The following is a 22244-nucleotide window of genomic DNA, read 5'->3' as shown; positions in this document are numbered from 1 at the left end:
TTTAAGGAGAGAAGAAAAACTTAGGAGGATTGGGAGAGAGTCACCATTTTTGGGTGGATAAATGAGGATATAAGGCGACATAAGAGCGTTGAATCTCAAGGCTGAATTTGTGGATGTGGATAGAAGCCTTTTCATGGTTGAGAATTCACAATGAAATATGCTGAAAATTTGGTGAAGGACCATTGATAACTGAGTTGAAAATTATGACTGAAAGTTTGTTGTAATTCAAGTGGAAATATAATTGAATTTTAATAAATTTGAATTTTGCATAGAAAAAAGTTGTTGGCTAAAATTCTATTGAAATTATTCATGATTTAGGTATGGCCTTAATGGAGATTAAGACTGATTTTAATGGTTGAATATGCAACCATTAATGGAGCTTTGTGCAGCTGAATCATGGAAAATTTAATGACTAAAAGTGTCAATAATCATGTAATGGCTTAAAGTGACCACAATGCAAGAGATGAATTAATGTTAATATGTATGATTAGTGCCCGAAGTTTAAGTGTTTGCATATAAGTGCTTTTGATGGCTAGAAATTCAATACAAATGAAGATTTTTTAGGTTGCATAAAGGAGATGAGTCAAACACAACTTGGAGAATATCAAGGCATGAATCGAATTTTGGACACCTTGAGATGAATTATCTAATTGTCCCAATTATGATTTATTGTTCCATATCTTCTTTATTTATTTCTTTTGATCTCATTATTTTCTTTTGAATACATCAGAATAGGCTGGATGTGGACAAATCGGGTCACACATGAGTGTTGTTAGATTTAACATTTAGGATTTCGTTTGATTGAATGTTGATTGTTTGATAAATTATGATTGAGATTAAGTTATTTTTTTCTTCAAATTCTTGTATTTGAGTAAGCATTGGAAAATTGCTTGACAATTGGCTTTGAATAAATGCATTAATTGGGTTTGATGCCTCGATGTTTGATTGATTTTCTCTTATAAAATGCATGTTAAATATCTGAACTAACTTTGATGATCTTGTGATAACGCTTAAGATACTATTCAGGTACATATACTATCATTCTTTATTATTGTGTTTTGAATTCTTCTTTGGCAATGCTAGTCACAATAGAGTTTCAAAATCACCTTAATCCATTTATGTATCCGTAATAAACGGACTAATTGTCATGCTTCCCTCAACTAAACTAGTGGAGGCCTTGTTAGGGCTTAGAGGGGTGTTACTTCTTTGGAGGTGCCTTCCTGATAGGTAACCTGATCCTCGGACCCATATTTAGGTTTTTCGCAGACAACTTTTCCAAAAAATCAGAAGTTCTTTTGAGGGTTTTGTTCTTATTTGTTTTCCCTTTTAAAAATAAATAAAAGTAAGTGTCGACTTCAACTTTTTATAAAAATCAGTTTTTTTTACTTTAATAAAAAACGAGTCTCGCCAATAAAATTCTATTGTTAGTATTTTTCAACTGAATACCATTGAAAAATAAAAAGTATCCATCTTTGAATTAAATGCACAAGCATAATTTTTTCTTCTAAAATTAAATAGTTTGCCTATTTCTAAACTAGGACAAAAATTTGGACTTTATCGGAGAAGCATTTTTAAAAATAGTTTTTAGAAACGGTTTTTAAATATGTTAAACAACTTGAAAGATTTTTTCTGATTTTGGAACCATTTGAAATTTTAAAATTTTCTTTAAAAATAAATTCTCTTAATAAAGGTTCATTTTTCCGAACACTTCATATTTTTATTTTCTATTTGTTAACACATGTTTAAAGTCTTTTTATTAATATTTTTTCATTAAAATGCTAAAAATCTAAAAAAAAATGAATTCTTTAACGATTTCAGAAGAATAATGAAAATTTACAAATTAACAAATCCAAATAATCTATTAAAAAAAAAGATATTAAAGATTTGATTATAAATTTTATAAAATTTTATATGGAGGAACTGATGGCTTGGGCGCAAACACGAGGTCACGGGTGCAACCGTGTGGGCCTTGCATTGAATGGAGTAGCGATTGGCCTTTAATTTTTCTTTGGCGTTGGGTGCAATCCAATTGGCCCTACCTTATCAATGAATCAGTACCCACCAAAACAATGTTTGTGGTGGCAAGTCTTGGAATATTAATGCCAACGACTGCTAAAGAATTCGAGTAAAGTTGGTCATGGCATTATTGTCACCAATAAAATTTAGAACTGGGACCACTCTGATACGCATGGCGAGACTTAACTAACCATATCAATCAAAGCTTCTATCCTCCCTCTTTTATTTTTCTAGTACTGGAATTTTACTATGAAGAGGCCTTTCTCACCTCTTCATCTTATTAGAGGTTTATAAAGTAAGAGTAAAGACGTTGGTGAATCAAGAAACCCCCATTCCTGTCTACCTATAAATAACTGCACTTCTTCTTCTACTAATTATGAGAGCGTTAATTTTGAACATAGTTTTGTCTTAATGTAAGATATGAAAATTTGTAACTCTTAATCAAGAAAAGTTACAATTTATTACAATTTACAATATTTTTCCTATATTTCAGTAACTTTCATTAATTCTTAGATGGTTTATTAGAGTAGCTTAAGCCTGAAAATAATGCACCTCCAATAATCACAATAGAAGAAAAAAATTTCCTGTTTTTTTTGGCTCTGACACATGTTGAATTTGGTCTTTGGTATTTCTTGGATTTGAGGTTTTCATGCTGCTCGGGGTTACAGTATTAATTCAACCACACTTCCCTAATAACTTCGATTTAAATATCAACTTACCCAAGATCAGCAGGTTTATCAGGAGCATGAACCTTTAGATATTCCCTCTGGAGATGTTTCCCAAACCTTATTGAATCAAGCACTTTTTTTCTGTGTACTTTGCTTTTCTTCATCCGTTAGATCAAAGAACTTTTTACCTACATTCAACATCTCGTCCATCAGCGTCCTGGGCGCATGCTGTGATTTGTTACCTAATCAACGATGCTCCAAGCCGTCAAGACCTAAATCATGAGTACATACAGCACATGAAATAGAAAGATACAACATGCATGCAAGGAAAATTAATATTAATTAGCGATTAATCTGTCTCAGTAGTACTAATGTTATCGCAAAAAATCCTCATTCTCGACATGAGTGGGCCATGACTTGGATGACTTTGGATTGTTGATCAGGGGTACCAGTAGTGAGTAGTGAAAAGTCCACACTTGGGACCTGTGGAATGGAGTTGGGGCTGTATGAAAATGTGTTCTCCTCCATGATAGAAAGCAGGATGACTTGAGGAGATCTCTATTTGCATTAACTATAGTTATAGGAATAGGGTTGGAGCCACCATAGGCTCACGGGCTCATGCCACCCTCAATTTTTTTTTTTCCCAAAAATAATTATTAGTGAAGTTATTTTTTTTCTTTCTAAAAGTTCCCTAGCAAAATATTTTTAAAAATTATCAAAAATATTTTGGTTAGAATTCTTACTATTTTTTTTTAAAAAAAAATTAAATATTATTTGAATTTTTTGATAACATTTAAGACTCCTTTGCCAATATATTTAGTATTTTTATTATTTAATTAATTATATTATAAATTTTTTTTTCTTTAATAGCTAATATCAATAACTGTTTATTTTACTGAATGATACCGATGCTATTTTTGCTAAAATATGAAAATTTATTTATATTTATTATAATCCACAAATTTTCTATTTTGTCCCTTGACTACTAAAATTTTACTCCCTAGGAAGATGGTCTTCTTGTCAACTTGTGATTAGAAGTGCTAAGGTAATCTTTACTATATTTCATGTAAAAGTAAATTTTGTGAGTATAAATTTTATGTCAAATTACATTTGAATATATAATGTTGAACAGATTTCATATTTTACAATTTTAAAAAAATTTCAACAACTAGGGTTTGCAAATTGAGATAGCTTACTCATATTTGCTATCAATTTGTTTTTAATAAAATTTGAATATTTTTTAAATTATTTTTTTTCAAATAAAAATAATGTGAGAAGAGGTACAACCAATCTAAAAAAATGGGTAAAAATAATGGGAGAGATGATTTGGGTAATAGTCCAACCTTGTAATGGTTAGGGGAATATAAGTTAACTTGAAAAATATTTGTTAATTCACAAACTTAAATTATTTTATTTCTTTTAATTAAATAACCCTTTGTTATTTCATTTTTTTTTTCTTTTTTTCTTTTTCCCTCTTGGCGTGTAAGTACTCCCTTTTATGATTGAACTAATTAATTAAGAATATAAAATAATTTGTTAGAGAAAAAATGACGTACTTAATAATGAACTTAAAAAAATTTAAAGAAACAAAGACTATGGTGTTGCCATGTCTCTCTCTTTTCAAACCCAAAGAAAAAAAAATTAAAAAAAAAAAAAAAAAAACTCAACGGGATTTGTATTTAGATTTCTGTCTTACTCTATTAATTTTAAGGGAGAGTTTGAATAATATTGATTATTATCATTTATTACAAGTATTCATTGAAGCACAACACTCCTAAATTTTAGGACTACAATTCACCTAAAGGAATTAAATTTTAGATTTCTCACTTGTTTTTTCTTTTCTAGATATGTTTTTTTAAAGGTTATTTCCAATCCATTAAGGATATTTTTTATATTTTTGAATAATCAATAGTTAAATATCCTCTACATTAATTATATTTCAACTTTTGATTTTTGCATCTAATTATACATATTTCATATAGCTAATTACATGTGTACACACAAATTTTGTGAAAGTCCCCTAAAATTAGCAAAATAATAGGAAAAATAATGCAAACAAAAATTTGCATTTAAATTAATAATTGTGAGGTATAATCTCATGCAAAACAATCTCAAAATATTTCTCTTCCTATTCTTTCATTTTAATCACCACTCAAAGAACAATAACAAAAGTGTTTTATTGGATTTGAAAATCAATTAAAAGCTTAAAGTAATTTTTTCTCGAATTAACTTATTGAAGGATGAAAAACATATATGTATAACCTCTATCGTTTATCAAAGAATTTTTATGAAGCTTTTTCTTTTTTTGTGAAGTTTTTTTTTTTTTCACGTAAAATCTTCTTGGTTTCACTAATTTGGATTTTCCCCTCTCCTTATAAAAAATTGAATTTTAAGTTCTCAATATTTAGTTGTTTAATTCAAACGATTTTGTTCCTTAAATTTAGGAACTTTTCTTTTTCCTCCAAAAGATTATTTTGAATCCGGAAGACTTAATTCTACACGTCCAATGAGCCCAGATTTTGTTCAACCTGAAATTGCAATTTTGAAGCTGATTTAATCTTCTTCTTTTTTTTTATATCCGCAAATTGTTGTTGGAAGCTCCAGAGGATAATTATTCCCAAAATATTTCCCACTTTGAAAAAATAATTTTCATGTGTTTGAATTAATAAATATAATCAAGAGTGAGCCAAAATATCCTTTACGTTATTTTATAAAAAATACTTAGTGTAATTGATGTAAAAGAAATTTGATGGATTTGACAAAACCAGCTACGGACCAGGAGGGGCACGTGCCCCCCCTAAAAAAAGAAAAAAAAAATATATAGTATAGGGGATTAGAACCCTTGTCGTTATGCTTAAGGAAAAAGACTGTTTTCTACTTACGTTATATATCATTGCCCCTCCTTGAAATAATTCATCTATTTGTGTCCCACCAGGCTCCACCACTGAATTTGGGAGTCGGTTTCATATTTAATCAAATAGGCATTATCTTTCCAGGCCATCCTGTTCTCTTGTGATTTGATAAGGTGGATACGGAAAGGAAAAAAACAAAAGAAAAAAGACAAGTATTTAAGGACACCTTTTTGTGCACCAGCTTTACTTGAAACGTCAAAATCAGTGGAGGACCATCTAGGGGTCACTAATTAATTCGACGCATTGCGATTCATCGCATGTCCTACCATACGTTTCTAAGGACAGGAAACTTTAACACGAATATTATGATTGCATAGGTCAAATTCGAACACGATCCAAGCAGGATTTGCCTTCGAGTTGATTGGTTTGTTGAAGCTCGATGTAGTCCCTATATTTCATTCCCTGATACTTTGGGGGATGGTTTTCACTGTCTACCAGCTCTGCTGCTGGGCTTATAATGGCGCCTAGTGGTGGTCCATGTCCTGTTGCTATGGTCATCCTTGTGGCATTGCTATTCACCACAACTTGGTGCACCACACTTTCGTACCGCCCATTTGTCAGTATCTGCATTCATGGGATTACAATCCATACATTAACAAAAAAATTCTTCTTAGAAGATCTACTTTATATAGAGAGAGATGAAGCCTGAGAATGATATACATACCTCCATATGATCCCCTGTGTTGACAAGAAAAGAATAAGGAGGGGGGTTGACGGGCACCCACTTGCCGTTGTGTAGAATTTGAAGGCCACACACATCATTCTGCATCAGGAGTGTCAAGATGCCATGATCCGAATGAGGGGGCATCCCCATTACAAGTTCTGGCCGCGGGCATGGTGGATAAAGATTCATAACAAGCAGCTGCGATCCTGATTCTATATCCATTTTATTATGTATGTAGTTTTCTTCCTGCCCCAAGCTTTTGGATATCCCTTTTAGCAATTCTTCAGCCACGTCTCGAGCTTTTTTGCAGTATTCTTCTGAAGTCTCTCTAAACCATGATAACAGACCATCTTATTTTTAAAATTCAAAATAATGTAATTAATTAGCAGCCATGCATTTTTGGATTTGAGTATCCTATCCAGAAGCTTTTTGTTGGGTTGCAATTGGGTCCTTTCACACAATTGCATTCTATAATGAAAAGGTTTCTTTGGAATTTTTTTATGGAACTGCTTCCTCTTGCTTAACTTTATGCTAGGCTTCAAGGAAAGGTAGATTTCAAAAACAGCAGACACACCATATATAGGGTAGTGAGTCATAATGATATGGAAAAACCCAAAAACAAAAAACCTTCTAACCATGAGGTGAGGTGAGATTAACTTTATGCACAATAAGATGCAGAACTCATCAGGCACCAAGGACTTTGGTTCATTTTTGCAATCATGGTAGCGCTGCTGGTGCATGCAAAATTTGCTTCAGTTTTTTGGGATTAAAAAGCTAGCTGAATTAGATCCATCATTTGGTTTTTCCTAAATTTGAGATTTTTCATGCAATAAGAGGACATTTGAAAATGTTTTCAAAAAAAAACTTCTAGCTAAAAGAAAACATTTTTGAAGAATAGTTAGCCGTTAAATCTAAAAAAACACTTCTAAATAATTAAAAAATTCACTTGTAATGGTTATTAGAGACACTTAATAATTAATTCTTTTAAAAATATATTTAAAAGAAAATACTGTCATTGAAAAATAGTTACAAATGTACGCTTTTTGTAAGAAACTAGTTGACAATAATTTTAAAAGTGTTTTAACATTAAAAGTATTTTTGGAAAACAAAATTAAATGTTTAATAAAATTCAGGAAATATTTTTTAAAATATAGAAAATCACTTTTGGTATTGAAAATTACCGAGAGTATTTTCTTAAAAGATAATTCTTTTAAAAATACTTCTAAAAAAAACATTTTTATGATGGTGAGGAAAAATTTGTCAAACATACTTTAAATTTGATTATCACGTGCACTTACAAATGGCAATGAGCATGATCTCAATTACCTGAAATCAGCGGGTTTGTGAGGAGCATGAAAGCGGGGATGAACATGAACCTTGAGATAATCCCTCCAGAGAAACACATTGCCCAGTCCGTTATTAAAGCCTGTTCCACACCTTATTGGATCAAACAATTCTTTTCCTGCATGGTCTTGCTTTTCCTCCTCGGTGAGATCAAAGAACCTTTCGCCTACATTCAGCATCTCATCCATGAGTCTCCTGGGCATGCTGTGATTTATTACCTAGTATAAATTATAGTATCACATCAAAACCTCACTCACTAGGTGCACATATATACAAGAATATACACCATGCACTAAAATAAAAAAAAAATAAGGTAGCTAGCCAACTTTGTAGGAAATGTTACCATAAAAAATCCCCATTCCCGACATGCCTTGCCAATGACTTGGATGGCTTTGGATCTTTCATCAGGTGTACCAGCAGTGAGTTGTGAAAAATCCACTGTTGGAACTTCTTCTACTTCTAAATCATTTAGATTTGAGGGAAACACAAACTCGGGCGGAATGGAATTTAGATACCCCGACTCAACTAGTCCTTTGATTCCCATATTCTTCTGAGAGTGTAAGTTGGCGTCCCCTGTGCAGCACGTTAGCCGCTAGCGCCCCGTTCTCCGGGATACCCTGCAACAAATACTTTGACAAAAGCTGCACTCCAAGAGGTGGAACAACCCACGTTCTTATCTCTTAATTTAATTTGTCATACATATCCACACTAACACCCCTATATATACAAGTAAAGAGGCATCCATGGTCCCAGAAAATTTCTGGCCAGAACTAATCCTGGCTACTGTTAGATGTCCGTTGTATAATATGTGGAGTCTGTCACACACCCAAAAATATCCCGCTATTAACGTATCTTAAAACATCACGGTTGAAAAATTATTTCCAATCTACACTTTTTTTAGAAGTCAGAAAAGTGGAGATAATAATTTGGCAATGGTGGCCCTCAATTTTATTATTTCTTTTCAGAACTTTATATAAATATCCTAAAATTATATATATATATCATTTCATAAGCTAAGAGAATTAAATATTAGAAAATTATTCATTTTTTTACCCCAAATGGGAACTTTTGTCTTCTTAACCATCTCAATGATGAATGTGCCCTCCAAATAAAAAATTATGCATACTCAAAAGAACATTTTCTCTCCTCCTTCGTGACAAGTGATTGTTTGTCTTAAAAAGCTGCTATAAATATAGATTAAAACAAGGGTAAGGTAATTTAATAAATATAATAAGTGGAAAAAAAATTTATTCCTTTATCTTAAGTTATGAATGAATTAGCAAATTTTGTCTTAGAAATTGGTTTTTGATTTGGACGAGATTCTTACATATATTTTTCAAGTTTCTTAAATATTTTTTAAGAGATCATCACTCTTTTTTCTTTTATTTTAGTCATCAACATAGTTTTTAGTTTTTTTTTTTTTCAATTATAACAAGAAGCAATTGTTTTTTAAGAAAAAATCATACATCATATACCATGATAAATCTATCATTATCAATTCGTAATTAGTATTATGGGATGAAGCTTTTGTTTCCCTATGCATCCTTAATTTCTCAATCAGGTTTTTTTTTTTTTTTTTAATTAAGAGATACCGGAGAGCACTAACACTACAAACAAAGATGATGAAGTAAAAAAAAGTTACAGTGTTTAAATTGATTGAAATAAAATAAGATTGTTTTTTAATATTATCGTCATTTTATAAGAGTATATAAAACTTTTTATGACATTTAACTATTGTTGAAAAGTGTCTCAATTCAAACATTTCCTTTAACTTTAATACTAAGAAGTTATACATCTTTTGATCATTCTGCATCGTATAATTTTGTATCACATCATTTATATTTTAAAATAGTAATTTTAAACTTTTTGAAAGATAACTTTAATGTAATTTAACTATTAAAGTTGCTTCTTTAAAAAATAATTTTTTTATTAATGTTCTACAAATTATTATAAATTTGGATGTTATAAAATTTTAATTATTTTTTATATTTTTTCAAAAGGGTGGTCTAAATATTAAAAAAAAAAAAAAAAAAAAAAAAAACCCACCACTCAGCCGACAGAATTGGAGCCAAATCTTTTTTGCTTCGGCTACCATAACTATTCCCGTGGCTTATGGTCTAGGAATGAAGTAGTTGATAACCAGAAAAATTCTTCATGTGCAAAACAGATGATCCACGCTGAGCTTAGCTGTGAGCAAGAGATACCAACGCGTGTACCATCAGGACTTTTTAAAAAATGCATATTAATTTTAAGAAACATTATTAAAAATATATATAGATAAAATAGAACACGTTTAACATCAATCTCATATTTTTAAAAACAAATTTATTTTCCACGCTAAAAAGTCTTCTGAAAAGATCGATTCAGCCAAGACAACTCAAGGTATTTTCAAACCAACGAGTTCCATGAGTACGGGTGTGGCTCAGTTTTCTTGGGTCTAATTTGCAGTTGGTACACACAATAATGTCATGATAGACCGGCTTGTCTGGGATCCTAGAGAAAAAGATTGAACAACGGACGGTAGACTTTGTAAGGATAGCTTTGGGTCCTTGTAAACGAGTGGTGGAAATGAAATGGGCTGACTCCTAGCAATTAAGGTGGGTTTGCTTGGATATCGAAAAGGAAAGGCCAAGCAAGCAAGCACACTACTCCAAAGAAAAGGCTAATCACCTCTCCCGTCTCGTCCCACCCAAAAGTTTTCGTCCTCCCACACAGTCCAACCACACACTTCACCTTCAATTATTTTTGCTCCAACTACCGTACGGAAAAATATGTCATCATTCGTATTATAAGGGCGTAGGTATAATTGCGTAACATATTGTAAGAAGTGTTTTTAACCCTTTTTTTTCTTTTTTTTTCCCTAATATCATGTGTGCCTTTAAATTAAAATAGGTTTGCCCTAAATGTTAGATTAGGAGTTTGCACTCTATTGTTGATATTGGAATCATGTATGGGTTACATTAAATCCCCAACAATGATGTGTTGTAAAATTATAATTTTTGTTAGATCATTGGATTTGTTTGGATTTATGAAATTATTGAATAATTTATTATTTTATAATTTCAACATTGTATGATAAAAGTTTAAAATGATTTAGACAAAATTTAGGAAATTTTCTAATATTTTAAAATGTTGCAAAATGAAATAGTTAAAAGAAAAATGAAGAAAAAAAAGATTGTGAATTTAAGTGGGTAAGTGAGTATATCTTTTTGAAAATGCTACAATATTTAGAAACATATGAACCATTCTATTTCATTTTTATAGACAACAACAAAAAGAAAAAAAATACTATTATTTGGTAAAATTGAAAGGAACATATATTTATATACATATTCCTTCAACCACTTGCATTCTCAATAGTCAACATTGAGAAGAAAATATTTGTACTTCCTCTTTCCATTTGTCTTGTAATTTGAATCTATAATTTAGGTTAGATAATCATCCTTAGCTACTATTTGATGTTGAAATAGTAACATAAGTTCTAAATAATTATTTTAACATTATTAGAAAAACTAAATTTACTGTGATCTTATTTCCATAATGTTTTGATTGTTCATAAATAATTAATACAATCATAAAACAAATCCAAATAAATTAAATATGTTTGAAAATTTCCCTAAAAATTTAAAAAGATATAATCAATCGAAAGTGTCTTCTACACTATCAAATCTATCTTTTTAATTAGCGAAGAATCTGACATATGTTGGATGAAGAGAGCATGTGTCCACCTTAGAAAATTTAATGAGTATACTTGCCTAACATTTGCCCCTTTGTACTCATTTCATGGTTCTTACTATTTTGTATATCTTAAATTTTTAAAAAATATAAATTAAAAAATAATACAATTTTTTTTTCATATTAAAAACCCTAAGTATAATTTTTTTTTTTCATCATAAAAATCAAATGTCATAGGATTTGAAAGTTTAAGATTTCAATATAAATTTTTTAAGAGAAGATTTTAATCCTTAAATTTTTATTTTAGATTCGTTAAATAATTTTAAACAATTTAAATATTATTTTGAAAAATTTAAATCTTATGTTGAAAATTTTAAATATAGATTAGAGTATGATTTATTTATTTTATAATATATATATATATATATATATATATATATATATATATATATATATATATATATATATATATATATGAAAATAAATAGATTTATTGATAAAGATAAAGATAAAGAAATTCTAAATATTCAAATGATTAAATTTAAAATATAAAAGTAAAATAAATGGAAGAAAAGAAAACATTGATAAATTTATTGATGGAGATAGAAAATTTTTAAATATTTAAATAATAAAAATAAAAATAAATAGAAGATAAAGAAATCATATTGCAGAAAAGAATGATTTGGAGAAAAATGTATGGTAATAAATGGATACGAATAATGTTTGTCCTTGGAAGAAAAATTATTTAAAAAAATGAAAACATGTGTTATGTGAGGATAAAGTTGAATTTCGAATCTTTTTTTGTTTTCTCTGTGTTAGGTGAGCATCAAGTCGAATTTTGAATGTTATTTTGTCTTTTTACATTGATGATATATCAACCATATTTTTGCAAGAAAAATATGTTTGATTATCTTTGATTGTTTATAACAATAAAAAATAATAAAAAAATGGAGATATCATGGGTATGTTGGGAAACTGTTTTTTTAGAATAATTTATGTTTTTCACAATAAAAAACATAGAAAATACGTTAAAAAAAAATTGTTTTCTATTTTCTATTTTTAAGAATAGAAAATATAGTATTTTCAGATAATAACTTTTAATTGTTTTATATTATTTTTACTTGTTTTATAAGGGTTGTTAGAGAATAATTTTCAAAAAATATTCTTAAAAATTATTTTTTCAAAATTGTTTTTTAAAACAGATACCAAATATGTCCTATGTTCTTTTTTCTTTTTTCTTTTTTGTGATCTTGAATATAGAAACAAAAGTGTTTGATTTTAGTTTATTTAACCCTAATCCATAAGGTGATTATTCTCAACCTTTACAAGAAATGATAGGAAATATAATTGTTTTGAACCTCAATTAAAAATGAACAAATTTGAGACTAATCATTCATTTGTAAAGTTTCATATAATAGAACAATAAAATCCTATCTAATGTCATTTTTAAGTTGACAACTTACCATATTTAAACTCAAGAGTTTTTATGAAAAAAATTATACATTGTATCTTCTATTTACTTTCATAATTGATTTTTTTTATATCCATAAGTTCTATTGATATATATTTTTTATTGAGCTTTGAATTCATTCCCTTTTGTTAACCTGTTTTCTAAGTATTTTTAGTTCAAGCCATGGGTGACGATAATCTATCCTTATTAGATTTTGGTTTAAACTTTTATTTTGGTACACTATTAAATGTTGGAAACTAATTACAATTTGATTTGTTTTAAGTTTCAAGTTGTTTCAAATGATAGTAAAGTGGTTATCTGTGTTAGTTTTTTCTCTTTCAAGATGAATTTTGAAGATTATAGCATGCTTTACTTACTTTGAATAGAAATTTGGTAATCGGTGATATTTTAGTTAGAAGATAATTATTTGAATCACTTGCACTTTGAAGAGTAAAAACGATTGTCATAAAAATGACTCTTATGTCCTTAAAGTGGGTTTTGGGGTGTGATAGAAGAAAGACGAGATTTAAAAACCAAAAATACAAGAAATATCTTACTATAATTCGAAAAGAAAAATATTGATTGCATAAAAATGGGATAATAAGTTATAGAAATGGTAAAGCAAACAATAATCTACATATAAAAGTTTTCTTGTTGAAGAAAATAATTTAATAATTTATGTATGACAAAATATGTGATATTATACAATGTAATGAAGAGATGAAAACAAATTTAATACTAAAATATTTAATCTATTAAAAAATAAAAGGAAATAATTATTTATGTATAATTATTTTTTTAAAAAATTATAACTTTATTTATAATTCATATTTTTGTATATGTAATTACAACTTATTAAAAAATTATCATGATAATTTTTGTATTTTGAACTATCGATCTATCGATCAATAGAATTTGATAATAAAATAATTATAATTAATTAATTTATTAAAGTTTTATTTTAATATTTCATAAGGATACTTATAAGAAAGAAAACTAGGAGAATAGTAAATTCTTAAATTCTATTTGGAAAGTGTTTTTAAAAATAATTTTGAAAATTATTTTATGTTATTTACTAAAATAAAAGTATGTTTGAAAGCTTGAAATGTCCTTGATTTGTTTTTTATATATTTAAATATGTTTTAAAAATAAATTTTATATATAATATTTTATTTTTAATCATTATGATATTTATATGATTATTTTTTAAAAGCAATCATTAGAAAATAAATAAAAAATGTTTTCTGAAAACACTATATTTCTATTTTAAAAAATAAAATTTTATTTTTTTTATTATGAAACATATTTTATTCTTTTTTTATTATACATAATTGTTATGAAAAGCAATTACGAAGCAAGCCTTACTTCCTTCTCTCTTTCTTGTGTCCCATTCAATAGCCCAAGGTTTTTCCAAAGAACATGAATGGTTCCTTAATCCAATAGTGACACCAAGGTCCTAAAAGAGAAGTGTGAGTCCATGGGCCTTGTGCAATGTTGCCCAAGTCCAATCCATTATGGCCCACAATATTTGCCACTAATTATGCAAGTCCACACTCAAAAACAAGCTAATGGTCGATCTACATAGGGGGTGAAGAGGGACATTCCTCCTTAATTTAGATAAATTCAATTTGATGTTTTGAGTAGGAGACTCAAAATTTTTATATCCCTCCATTTGCACCCCAAACTCTTAGGAAAATAAAATGTATTGTAAAGTTTTCGAAAATAATTTAATAATAATATTACTTAAAATCAAAACTAATTTAAATCATGAATAAGAGCATACCAACACTCGAAATTTTTTATTAATTCCCTATCACAATCAGTAATTCTTTAATCTCATATTAGTGTCTCATAAGCTCATTATCTAACAACAACAATAATAACAATAATAATATGTGCAAAATTATTAGTTTCAAAATATTTTTAATTTAGTTTTTTTCAAACAATATTAATATTGAAAGCATCAAATAATACGTTTTCAATTAATAAAACATAAATATTTAAGTTTAAAATTAACAAATTAACATTTTTTTTAGTATGTTTTTAAGTCGAAAATTATTCAAAATTTTAAAATAATTATATTTTCATTAAGATAACATTTTAAAAAATAAAAAGGTGATGAGTTAAGAAAAAATAAAAATAAGCAGTTTTTAAAACGTCTTAAATTTTAAAATTTAACTTAAAAACAAACAAACAAACAAATAAGGTCTAAGTCAATCCCACATTAAATCATCTTTGATAATTAGTTAAATTTCAATGTTATACCAAAGTATGACATAAGTAGAGCACTGTTTGCAAGATATAACCTACGTATCAACCAGTTTAACATAATATAAGGACTTTGGTTTATCAAACTTAAGCTTTGGATTAAGTGGTAGTTTAACAATCATAGTTATTTTTCTTTAATATTGCTTGTTTAGTTAGAACTTAGAAGACATGGTGAGTAAAGTGATGACATTCTAATAAATTTGAATAATAGTGATCATTATATGATTAATTTATGCAGATGAGTCCGTACTATCTGGAATGACAATTTATTAGCCCAAATTCTTTTTCGAAGTTTTAGCCCGATCATTGGATAATTTCATGCATGACAAACAGAGTTGGGCTTCTGCGTTATGCAGAGCCTAAAACAAAGGGCCCAATAGGCTTATATCCAGTAAGATATCTTTGTTTTTTGTGAAGCTGTAGTCCATTCCTCCTGGTTCCATCGCAGGCAAGCCATCGATACTGAAGAACAGGGCCGCTTTATGGTTGGGAGATTGGAATTTTAGAAACAGTCCAGAGTCCTGAGTCCTTACCAAATCAAGACCAGCCCAGAAGTATTTGGGCTGGGTGCTGATGTCCATCCCCACTGCCACTGGTAAAACGACCCAAATCCGGAAGGCAGTCACCACTTAAAACAGTTTGGTCAACAATCGAGATTCACACCACTTTGGTACAGCATGCACATCCACTCATTCAATGGAAAAAACTCTTGAATTCAACTCACAGTCTCAAAATCATAAAGATGGAAGGAGATCTCCTCTCTAACCCTGTAAAACCTGTTGTTTGGTTTGAAACCAAACCGAAAAAATTAAAAACCAAGTTCTAAAGCCCGGAGCCCATGGTTGACATCTAAACGGGACTATCGGAGCGGGGTCTATCAGATAGGCGTTCACCAACGCTGCCTCCCGGAAGAAAAAGACGATCGAAGGGGGATTTTAGGGACCTGAAGAGAGTCTTAGGAGTCAAAGATCCCTCGCAGCCCTGGGGCGAGCGGGCGTGGGAGGAACCTGTCCTTGGGACGAAAGGTGGCGTCATGGAAAAACCCAACCGTTCCGCCCTGACCTCCCCGTTGAATTGCTCGTAGTTAAAATAGGTCTTTCCCCGAAGACTTCCCACACTATTGGCCCTGTATCCCCTTTTCGAGCTCTGCACACCCGGCAATGCTACCCAACTCTTTGTACGACTTAAACTCGTATTCATGATCTGATTCCTTATCTCCTCCGGTAATCTGAGCGTAAACCTCTCGCGATTCTCACCCGGTTGAATCAGCGAATGACCAGTGGAGTGCGAACGCGGGAACATTCCAGTGATTCGTGCCCTTATCGATCTTGATCTTGGCGGACGATTCGGCGTGTCCCGGCCATGGTTCATTACATCTGGGGACTGCGCGTCCACGGCAATCGGAACTTGGTTTGGCGTCTCAACGATCTCTGCTCTGGTGTCCGATTCATCGGATTCAGTTTCCGGCCCAAAAATGGGTACGGGAGCGCAGAATTTTTCACCTGGTTTGGGAGTAAGGTTGGCACGACAAACAGGACAAGTGACGTGAGAGGCCAACCAAAGATCGATACAGTCGGAGTGAAACACGTGATTGCACTTGGGGAGCAAACGCAGCGTTTCATCGTCTTCGAACTCGTTTAGGCACACCGCGCATTCCAGCCCCTCTTTCCCTATCTTGTGCGCCTTTACCGCCGAGTATACGAAAGTGGGAAACCTCTCGACATCCGAGCTGTTCAGACCACGAGCCGCCATCCACGAGCGATGTCCGCCAATTCCAACGATTTCCGTGTTGAATCGTCCGCGGACGCGGCGTTCGATACACTGGCGGAGGTAAACTGAGAAAAACCCCATAAAGAAGAAGGCGCTTACGATGGCGATCATTACAATAGCCATGGAGGGGTTGAACTTCTGCGCTAACGACATGAGTTCGGAGGGCGGGGGTGGCTGCTCTGCGGCGGTCTGAGCGGTTGCGCAGGATAACAGGGGCAGCAGAAGAGAGATGTTGAGCAGGCAAGCGACGCCATTGAAATTGAAAATTGGAAACATGGAAAGGCGCTGAAACTTGGTTTCCTTCGTCATCACTCATCAGGGGATTATCCACAAATCCAAACTCTAATCGTATATAAACGTTTTAGAAATCGGAACCTGAGAGTGTGTCAGAGCTGACAGGGGATTTCACATATCAACACTACGAAGCGCGAGATATGGCGCGTGGTAGACAGCTGAGCACACGAAATTGGCGTGGCATTACTGAGAAGAAGACCGAAGACTAAGTGAAAACAGAACACCCATTTAAGTGAATGGATGGTGATGTGCAGAAAGTGGACCACTAACCATCAAGTGAATTGGTGAGGTGGTAGAGTTTGGGATTTGGGTTGAGCTTGAACCAGGTGGGCCCAATGCTGACATGGAGCGGCCCAGAAGCAAATGGCCCGTACCCATCTCACCCAAGTGTCTGCCCACGCCGCATTTATGGGATAACATTAATATTGGATTATTACTTAAAAATTGATTAAGATGAAAATAGTAATAGTACCCTAAAAAAATCTATATATTCTAAAGCAGAGTCTCAATGTTGGTGCAAAAAGGCTTGTATGGTGGGTGGATACCGAAACTAGAAGGCAACCCACTCAAAATCCTTGCATTTATTGAAGCTCCCATGATTTGATGTCTTCCTAATCACACACACGCATTTACCCTTTTATCCCTCTTCTACTCTTCTGCGATCCTTATAATGACAAACAAAATTCGCTGCCTTTTTCCTTTTTTTCCTTAAGCTTTCTAATCCCGGTCATAATAAAATGGTTGTAAGTCAAACTAAGAAACTTGAACCTATTGATTTGAGGTTCTAGCTAAGGGACAACAAAATTTAATATCTTAAAGGGCCCAATAGGGGTCGTCCGCCCCAACTTATAACCAATGATGTGTTCAAATTTGGAAGAAAAATGGTTAAATGTTATTATTTATGTCGGAAAAGAGGTAGAAATATGTTGGATTATTTTATTTCCTAGTCTCCGTCCTTCCAGAAGCGCTTGGAGGCGCCTTCTGCGCTCCCTCCTTTCATTGACTTCCATTCTAAATTTCATTTCAGTCATCAAATATCTCTTCATTTGTCAATATCATCGTCTAATTATGATAAGATTCAAAATTGATCCAAAGACAAATACCATCCGTTTTATAACATGCTTCACATTTTTACTGAATATTAAATGAGAAAAAGAATTAAAATTTAGCTTATTTATCAAATCGAAAGTCATAATTCCCTTCTTCAGACAACTATATAATATATAAAATGACTTCATTCAATGGTTGCATTCGCCCTTTTAGAAACTTGAGTAGCACGTCAATATACCCTTGCGTCTCCTTTGCAAATCTTAAGTTAATTTTCAAATTCTTTGGTTTTCTTACATAAAGAAAATTAGCTTTAAATAAGATGTTACCTTGCCCTTTTCATCCATCCCAGGGGAGAAAAGGACATGTCATTATTTTTTCTTGACTATATTTCTAATTATTAAATTAAGAACTTTATATGCAAACCTATCCATAATGTGACAATATATTAAATCCCTAACTACGAGCTGTGTTATCACCTTGTTTTGGTCCACCAATATAGGGTATGATTTTATGTCTTTTTCTCTCTTCCCTTCTCCATGGTATCACGTCATCCCCCCCGACCCATATCAATTGAAAACACAAAAAAAAGGAACAAAATAATCGGAATTAAAATGAGGACAGAGGCCATTGAATTTGAAAAGTCTTAGGTTGCAGGTGGTCTTCTGATGTTTTGGGTTCATCGATGGCTGAATGGCCTTTTGGAGGCTTCAATGAGTGAATGCCCAACAAGGACATTAAGAAATGAACTAAATAAAGGCCATCCCATATAAGCTAACGTGGCAATCTTATCTTTTGAGTTGCCCTCTGCAATCTCGTTTTGGGGTGTGTTGAACTAGGCTGCTAGTTCTGGGCTAACTAGAGTAGAGGTCAAACCAGCCAAAAAAGTTCAAAGCTTTGGGCTTGGCGGCCCAATAATTAAGGGGTTGAAGTCCAATCTCACTCAAGTTTCCGTTAGAATGGACTTCTCAAGCCTGAATGGAAAGAAACTAAAGAAATTTGAAAGCGAAAAGATAGCTGCTTCGATTTTTAGAGTCATAAAATGCCTAACCCACTCCGCTCTTGCAGGCTCGAACATAAGATCCAATTGAAAATGATTTTGCAAGAGGTAAAAGCATTTTATGATGTTTGCAAACTTTATATCAGATATTTGACAAATTTTTAAAAATAACTTAAAAGATTTAAATTATGTTTGATTTCCTAAAAGGTGCTAAGGAAAAAATAATATATTTTTTAAAATATTTGATTATCTTATAATTAAAACTGCTTTAAAACATATATATTTTGAAAATATTATTAATTTTTATATAAATGAGTTAAAATAAGTTAAATGATTTTAAAGTAATAAATAAAAATAATTTATTAATTTTAAAATTTTAAAATATTTTATTTTAGTTTTTTTTTCTTATATTTTCTGTTAAATTTTTTGAAATCGAATATAAAAATCATTAAATAATTCTTTAAAAATAATTTTTAATTACAAATTAAAAGCAGTATAAGATTTAATCGTAATCATTTTCAACTAGGGAAAATTGTATCTTGCCCATCCATTCTCGATAGAATAATTGGAGAATTGTGTTTTGGGCCCAATTGGCCCAGAAATTGACCAAAAATCCATATATCATGCATATTTAAGCCCATTACCTAAATAAAGTGTAAAAAAATGATAAAATTTTTTCATATAAAATTTAATGGATAATCAATGAATGAAATTTAATTATTTTTATTGTTTTCATATAAAAAATAATACTAAATAAGATTTTCAATTTTTATTTTTAAAAATAGTTTTCACTTTTTAATTAATTTTTTTTCAAAAAAAAATATAAAAAATATAAATCATATTACCATTTTTTTAGAAAGTATTTTTTAAAATAGTTTTTTAACTTAATTTTTCTTTATTTATAATTTAAAATAGAAAATAATGTTGATTTTCAATTATTTATATAAAAAAATTAAAAACAATGAAAAATTCAAATGATTAAAATAAAATTATTATGGTTGTATGAATAGTGGTGTAATAAATATAAAAAAAGTTTATGTGAAAGGTCAATGGATATTTTGGTCTTTTGATATCCTATATCATTTCCATCAATTTAGTAAACCTTAATTTTAGAGTCAAAAACACAATTGTCCTTGTCCCTGTAATAATTTCCTTTACCATGCTAACCTATTCCACTATTGAAAAAGGGACAAGCCACTTCTAAGTACAAGCGATGCTAGGAACAACGGTAGCGTCAATGACTAGGTGTGCTGCAACCTAGATCACAGGGCTATTCCTTCGCACCATAAGGAGGGATTGGAGGAGGGTTGGTTTGCCTAAGAAAAGAAAGCAAACCCTCTCATGGACAGTTTGCTACAAAAGTAATCTTGAAAAAAAATAAAAATAAAATAAAATCTTAATTTAGATTATTTTCAACATATTTTTCAAACTAATAATTAGTGAATGTGATTTTAACTATAAGATTAAAACTATAATTATTAACTGTGATTTTAGTTATAAATTTAAAACCTTGCTACTAATCAATATTTTAACAAAAAAAAAATTAAAAATAATATATGATGCTATTAAATGGGTATTTGGTAAACTAATTTAATAACTTAATAATTTAATTTAAGTAATTAAAGTAAATTAAGTATATTTAGTAAAATAACTTATTTGTATGATTTAAAGTAAAAAATAACTTTAAATAATAAGTAAGAAAGACAAAACAATTAATTTACTTTTATATCAAAATCTTTAATTTACCATTTTATTCTTATTTGTCATATTTCTATGATTTTCTATCATTCAACATCTTTTATACTAATTATAATTTATGAGAATAAATATATCAATTTGATTATTTATAATTAATTTTATTAAATAATTTTAATACTTAAAATAAAAATTAAGTAATAAGTTTTAAATTAATATATTAAATTTTATCAAACACCTCCTAAATCGAATTATATTTTTAAAAACAATATATTATTATTATTTTTTATTTAAAAAAAAAACCGGATTAATTTTATTGCAAATACTATTCTAGCGGTTCTAATAGGGAAGGCATAGGGCCGCCCATAAGATTGGTCAGGCCCATCTAAACCTGAACGGTTTGTCATGGAAAGGATGCTTCAAATGAATCAGAAACCGCGTCAGCCCTTCGTCTGAAAGCCGTCCCCATGAACTTTTAACTGAAATTTGGTTAATGAGAATGTTTTAATTTTCAATATCATTTTATTAAACTGAATTTTTGGTCATGTTTGAATATGACAGGCATGATTGGGAAAACGGTCAATTGATGAGAGGTCTGACCAAGATTTACTTTCACCCTTAAAGGAGATTGAATTGCAGGCATAATTAAATCAGTCGACCTGCGAATGGGGGCATCTCGATCGGTGGAATTATTTGCTTTATTAGTTCTGCATAACAGTCAGTTGTCTGCCCATGGGATGCCGGCATGAGTCTGTTGACATGTCTCTTGGGGAACTCAAATAATCACTCGTCAGCCAGACGCATTCTGTAATTCATTCTGTATGCCAACATATGGTAGGTTGGTTCTACTTTCACTTTCACTTTCACTTTTCACTTTCACCTTGACCCACCATGCTCATATGTGATAATTTCTTGACTTAATCACGTCATACTATAAACCAACTCTGGAATCTAGATTCTTGGGCAATTAATGGTATCGTGTTTGAATGGTTGGAAAGAAAATCCTGAGGATCTAATTGCTCTATACCCTATGATTCGTAGAGAAAGGGAAAATTATAATGAATTGTTCTCAACAGTTTGAATAATAATTGATGTGATGAAGAGATGTAATCATTGTTTAAGAAATGGAAGAAAGAGCATTTAATTTGAAAGACAATTCATAACCATAAAAGGATGATGAGCCCCCGGTTTCCAATTCCAAAACCGGTTTTGGGAGTGCCGCGGTTTCATGCTAGAACATTGAGTGGGGGCTTACAAGTTACAATGGCGTATACGGGCGGACATCCCCGACTGGGTATTTGTCTCAGCGAATCTGACGAATCCAGATGCTCCATGCAAAAACTTTTGGCCTTTTCATCGTCTTCTCTCACCTTTCACACCTTCTCTGTTTTTTTCTAGCTCCAGTTATCGATGTGTCACATGAATCCACTGCAGGATAAAT

The 22244-nt window shown here is 30.8% G+C and overlaps 2 protein-coding genes across 2 annotated transcripts; both read right to left on the bottom strand.

The window, feature by feature from the left end:
* Positions 1–5593: 5593 nt before the first annotated feature.
* Positions 5594–8299, bottom strand: LOC117906002 (protein DMR6-LIKE OXYGENASE 1-like). Its single transcript, XM_034818929.1, has 4 exons — positions 7948–8299; positions 7587–7822; positions 6261–6588; positions 5594–6160 (listed from the first exon to the last, which is right to left on the bottom strand). The coding sequence occupies exons 1-4, from the start codon at positions 8146–8148 to the stop codon at positions 5915–5917; spliced, it is 1011 nt and encodes a 336-aa protein (XP_034674820.1). The 5' UTR covers positions 8149–8299; the 3' UTR covers positions 5594–5914.
* A 6948-nt stretch (positions 8300–15247) lies between these two features.
* LOC117906072 (RING-H2 finger protein ATL11-like) lies at positions 15248–17181 on the bottom strand. The gene has a single exon (XM_034819018.1). The coding sequence runs from the start codon at positions 17074–17076 to the stop codon at positions 15847–15849; it is 1230 nt and encodes a 409-aa protein (XP_034674909.1). The 5' UTR covers positions 17077–17181; the 3' UTR covers positions 15248–15846.
* Positions 17182–22244: the final 5063 nt, after the last annotated feature.

This window comes from Vitis riparia, chromosome 18 (assembly GCF_004353265.1).
Source record: "Vitis riparia cultivar Riparia Gloire de Montpellier isolate 1030 chromosome 18, EGFV_Vit.rip_1.0, whole genome shotgun sequence".
NCBI classification, from domain to species: domain Eukaryota; kingdom Viridiplantae; phylum Streptophyta; class Magnoliopsida; order Vitales; family Vitaceae; genus Vitis; species Vitis riparia.
The sequence above is the reverse complement of the archived record's forward strand: the minus strand, read 5'-3'. Positions and strand labels throughout refer to the sequence as shown.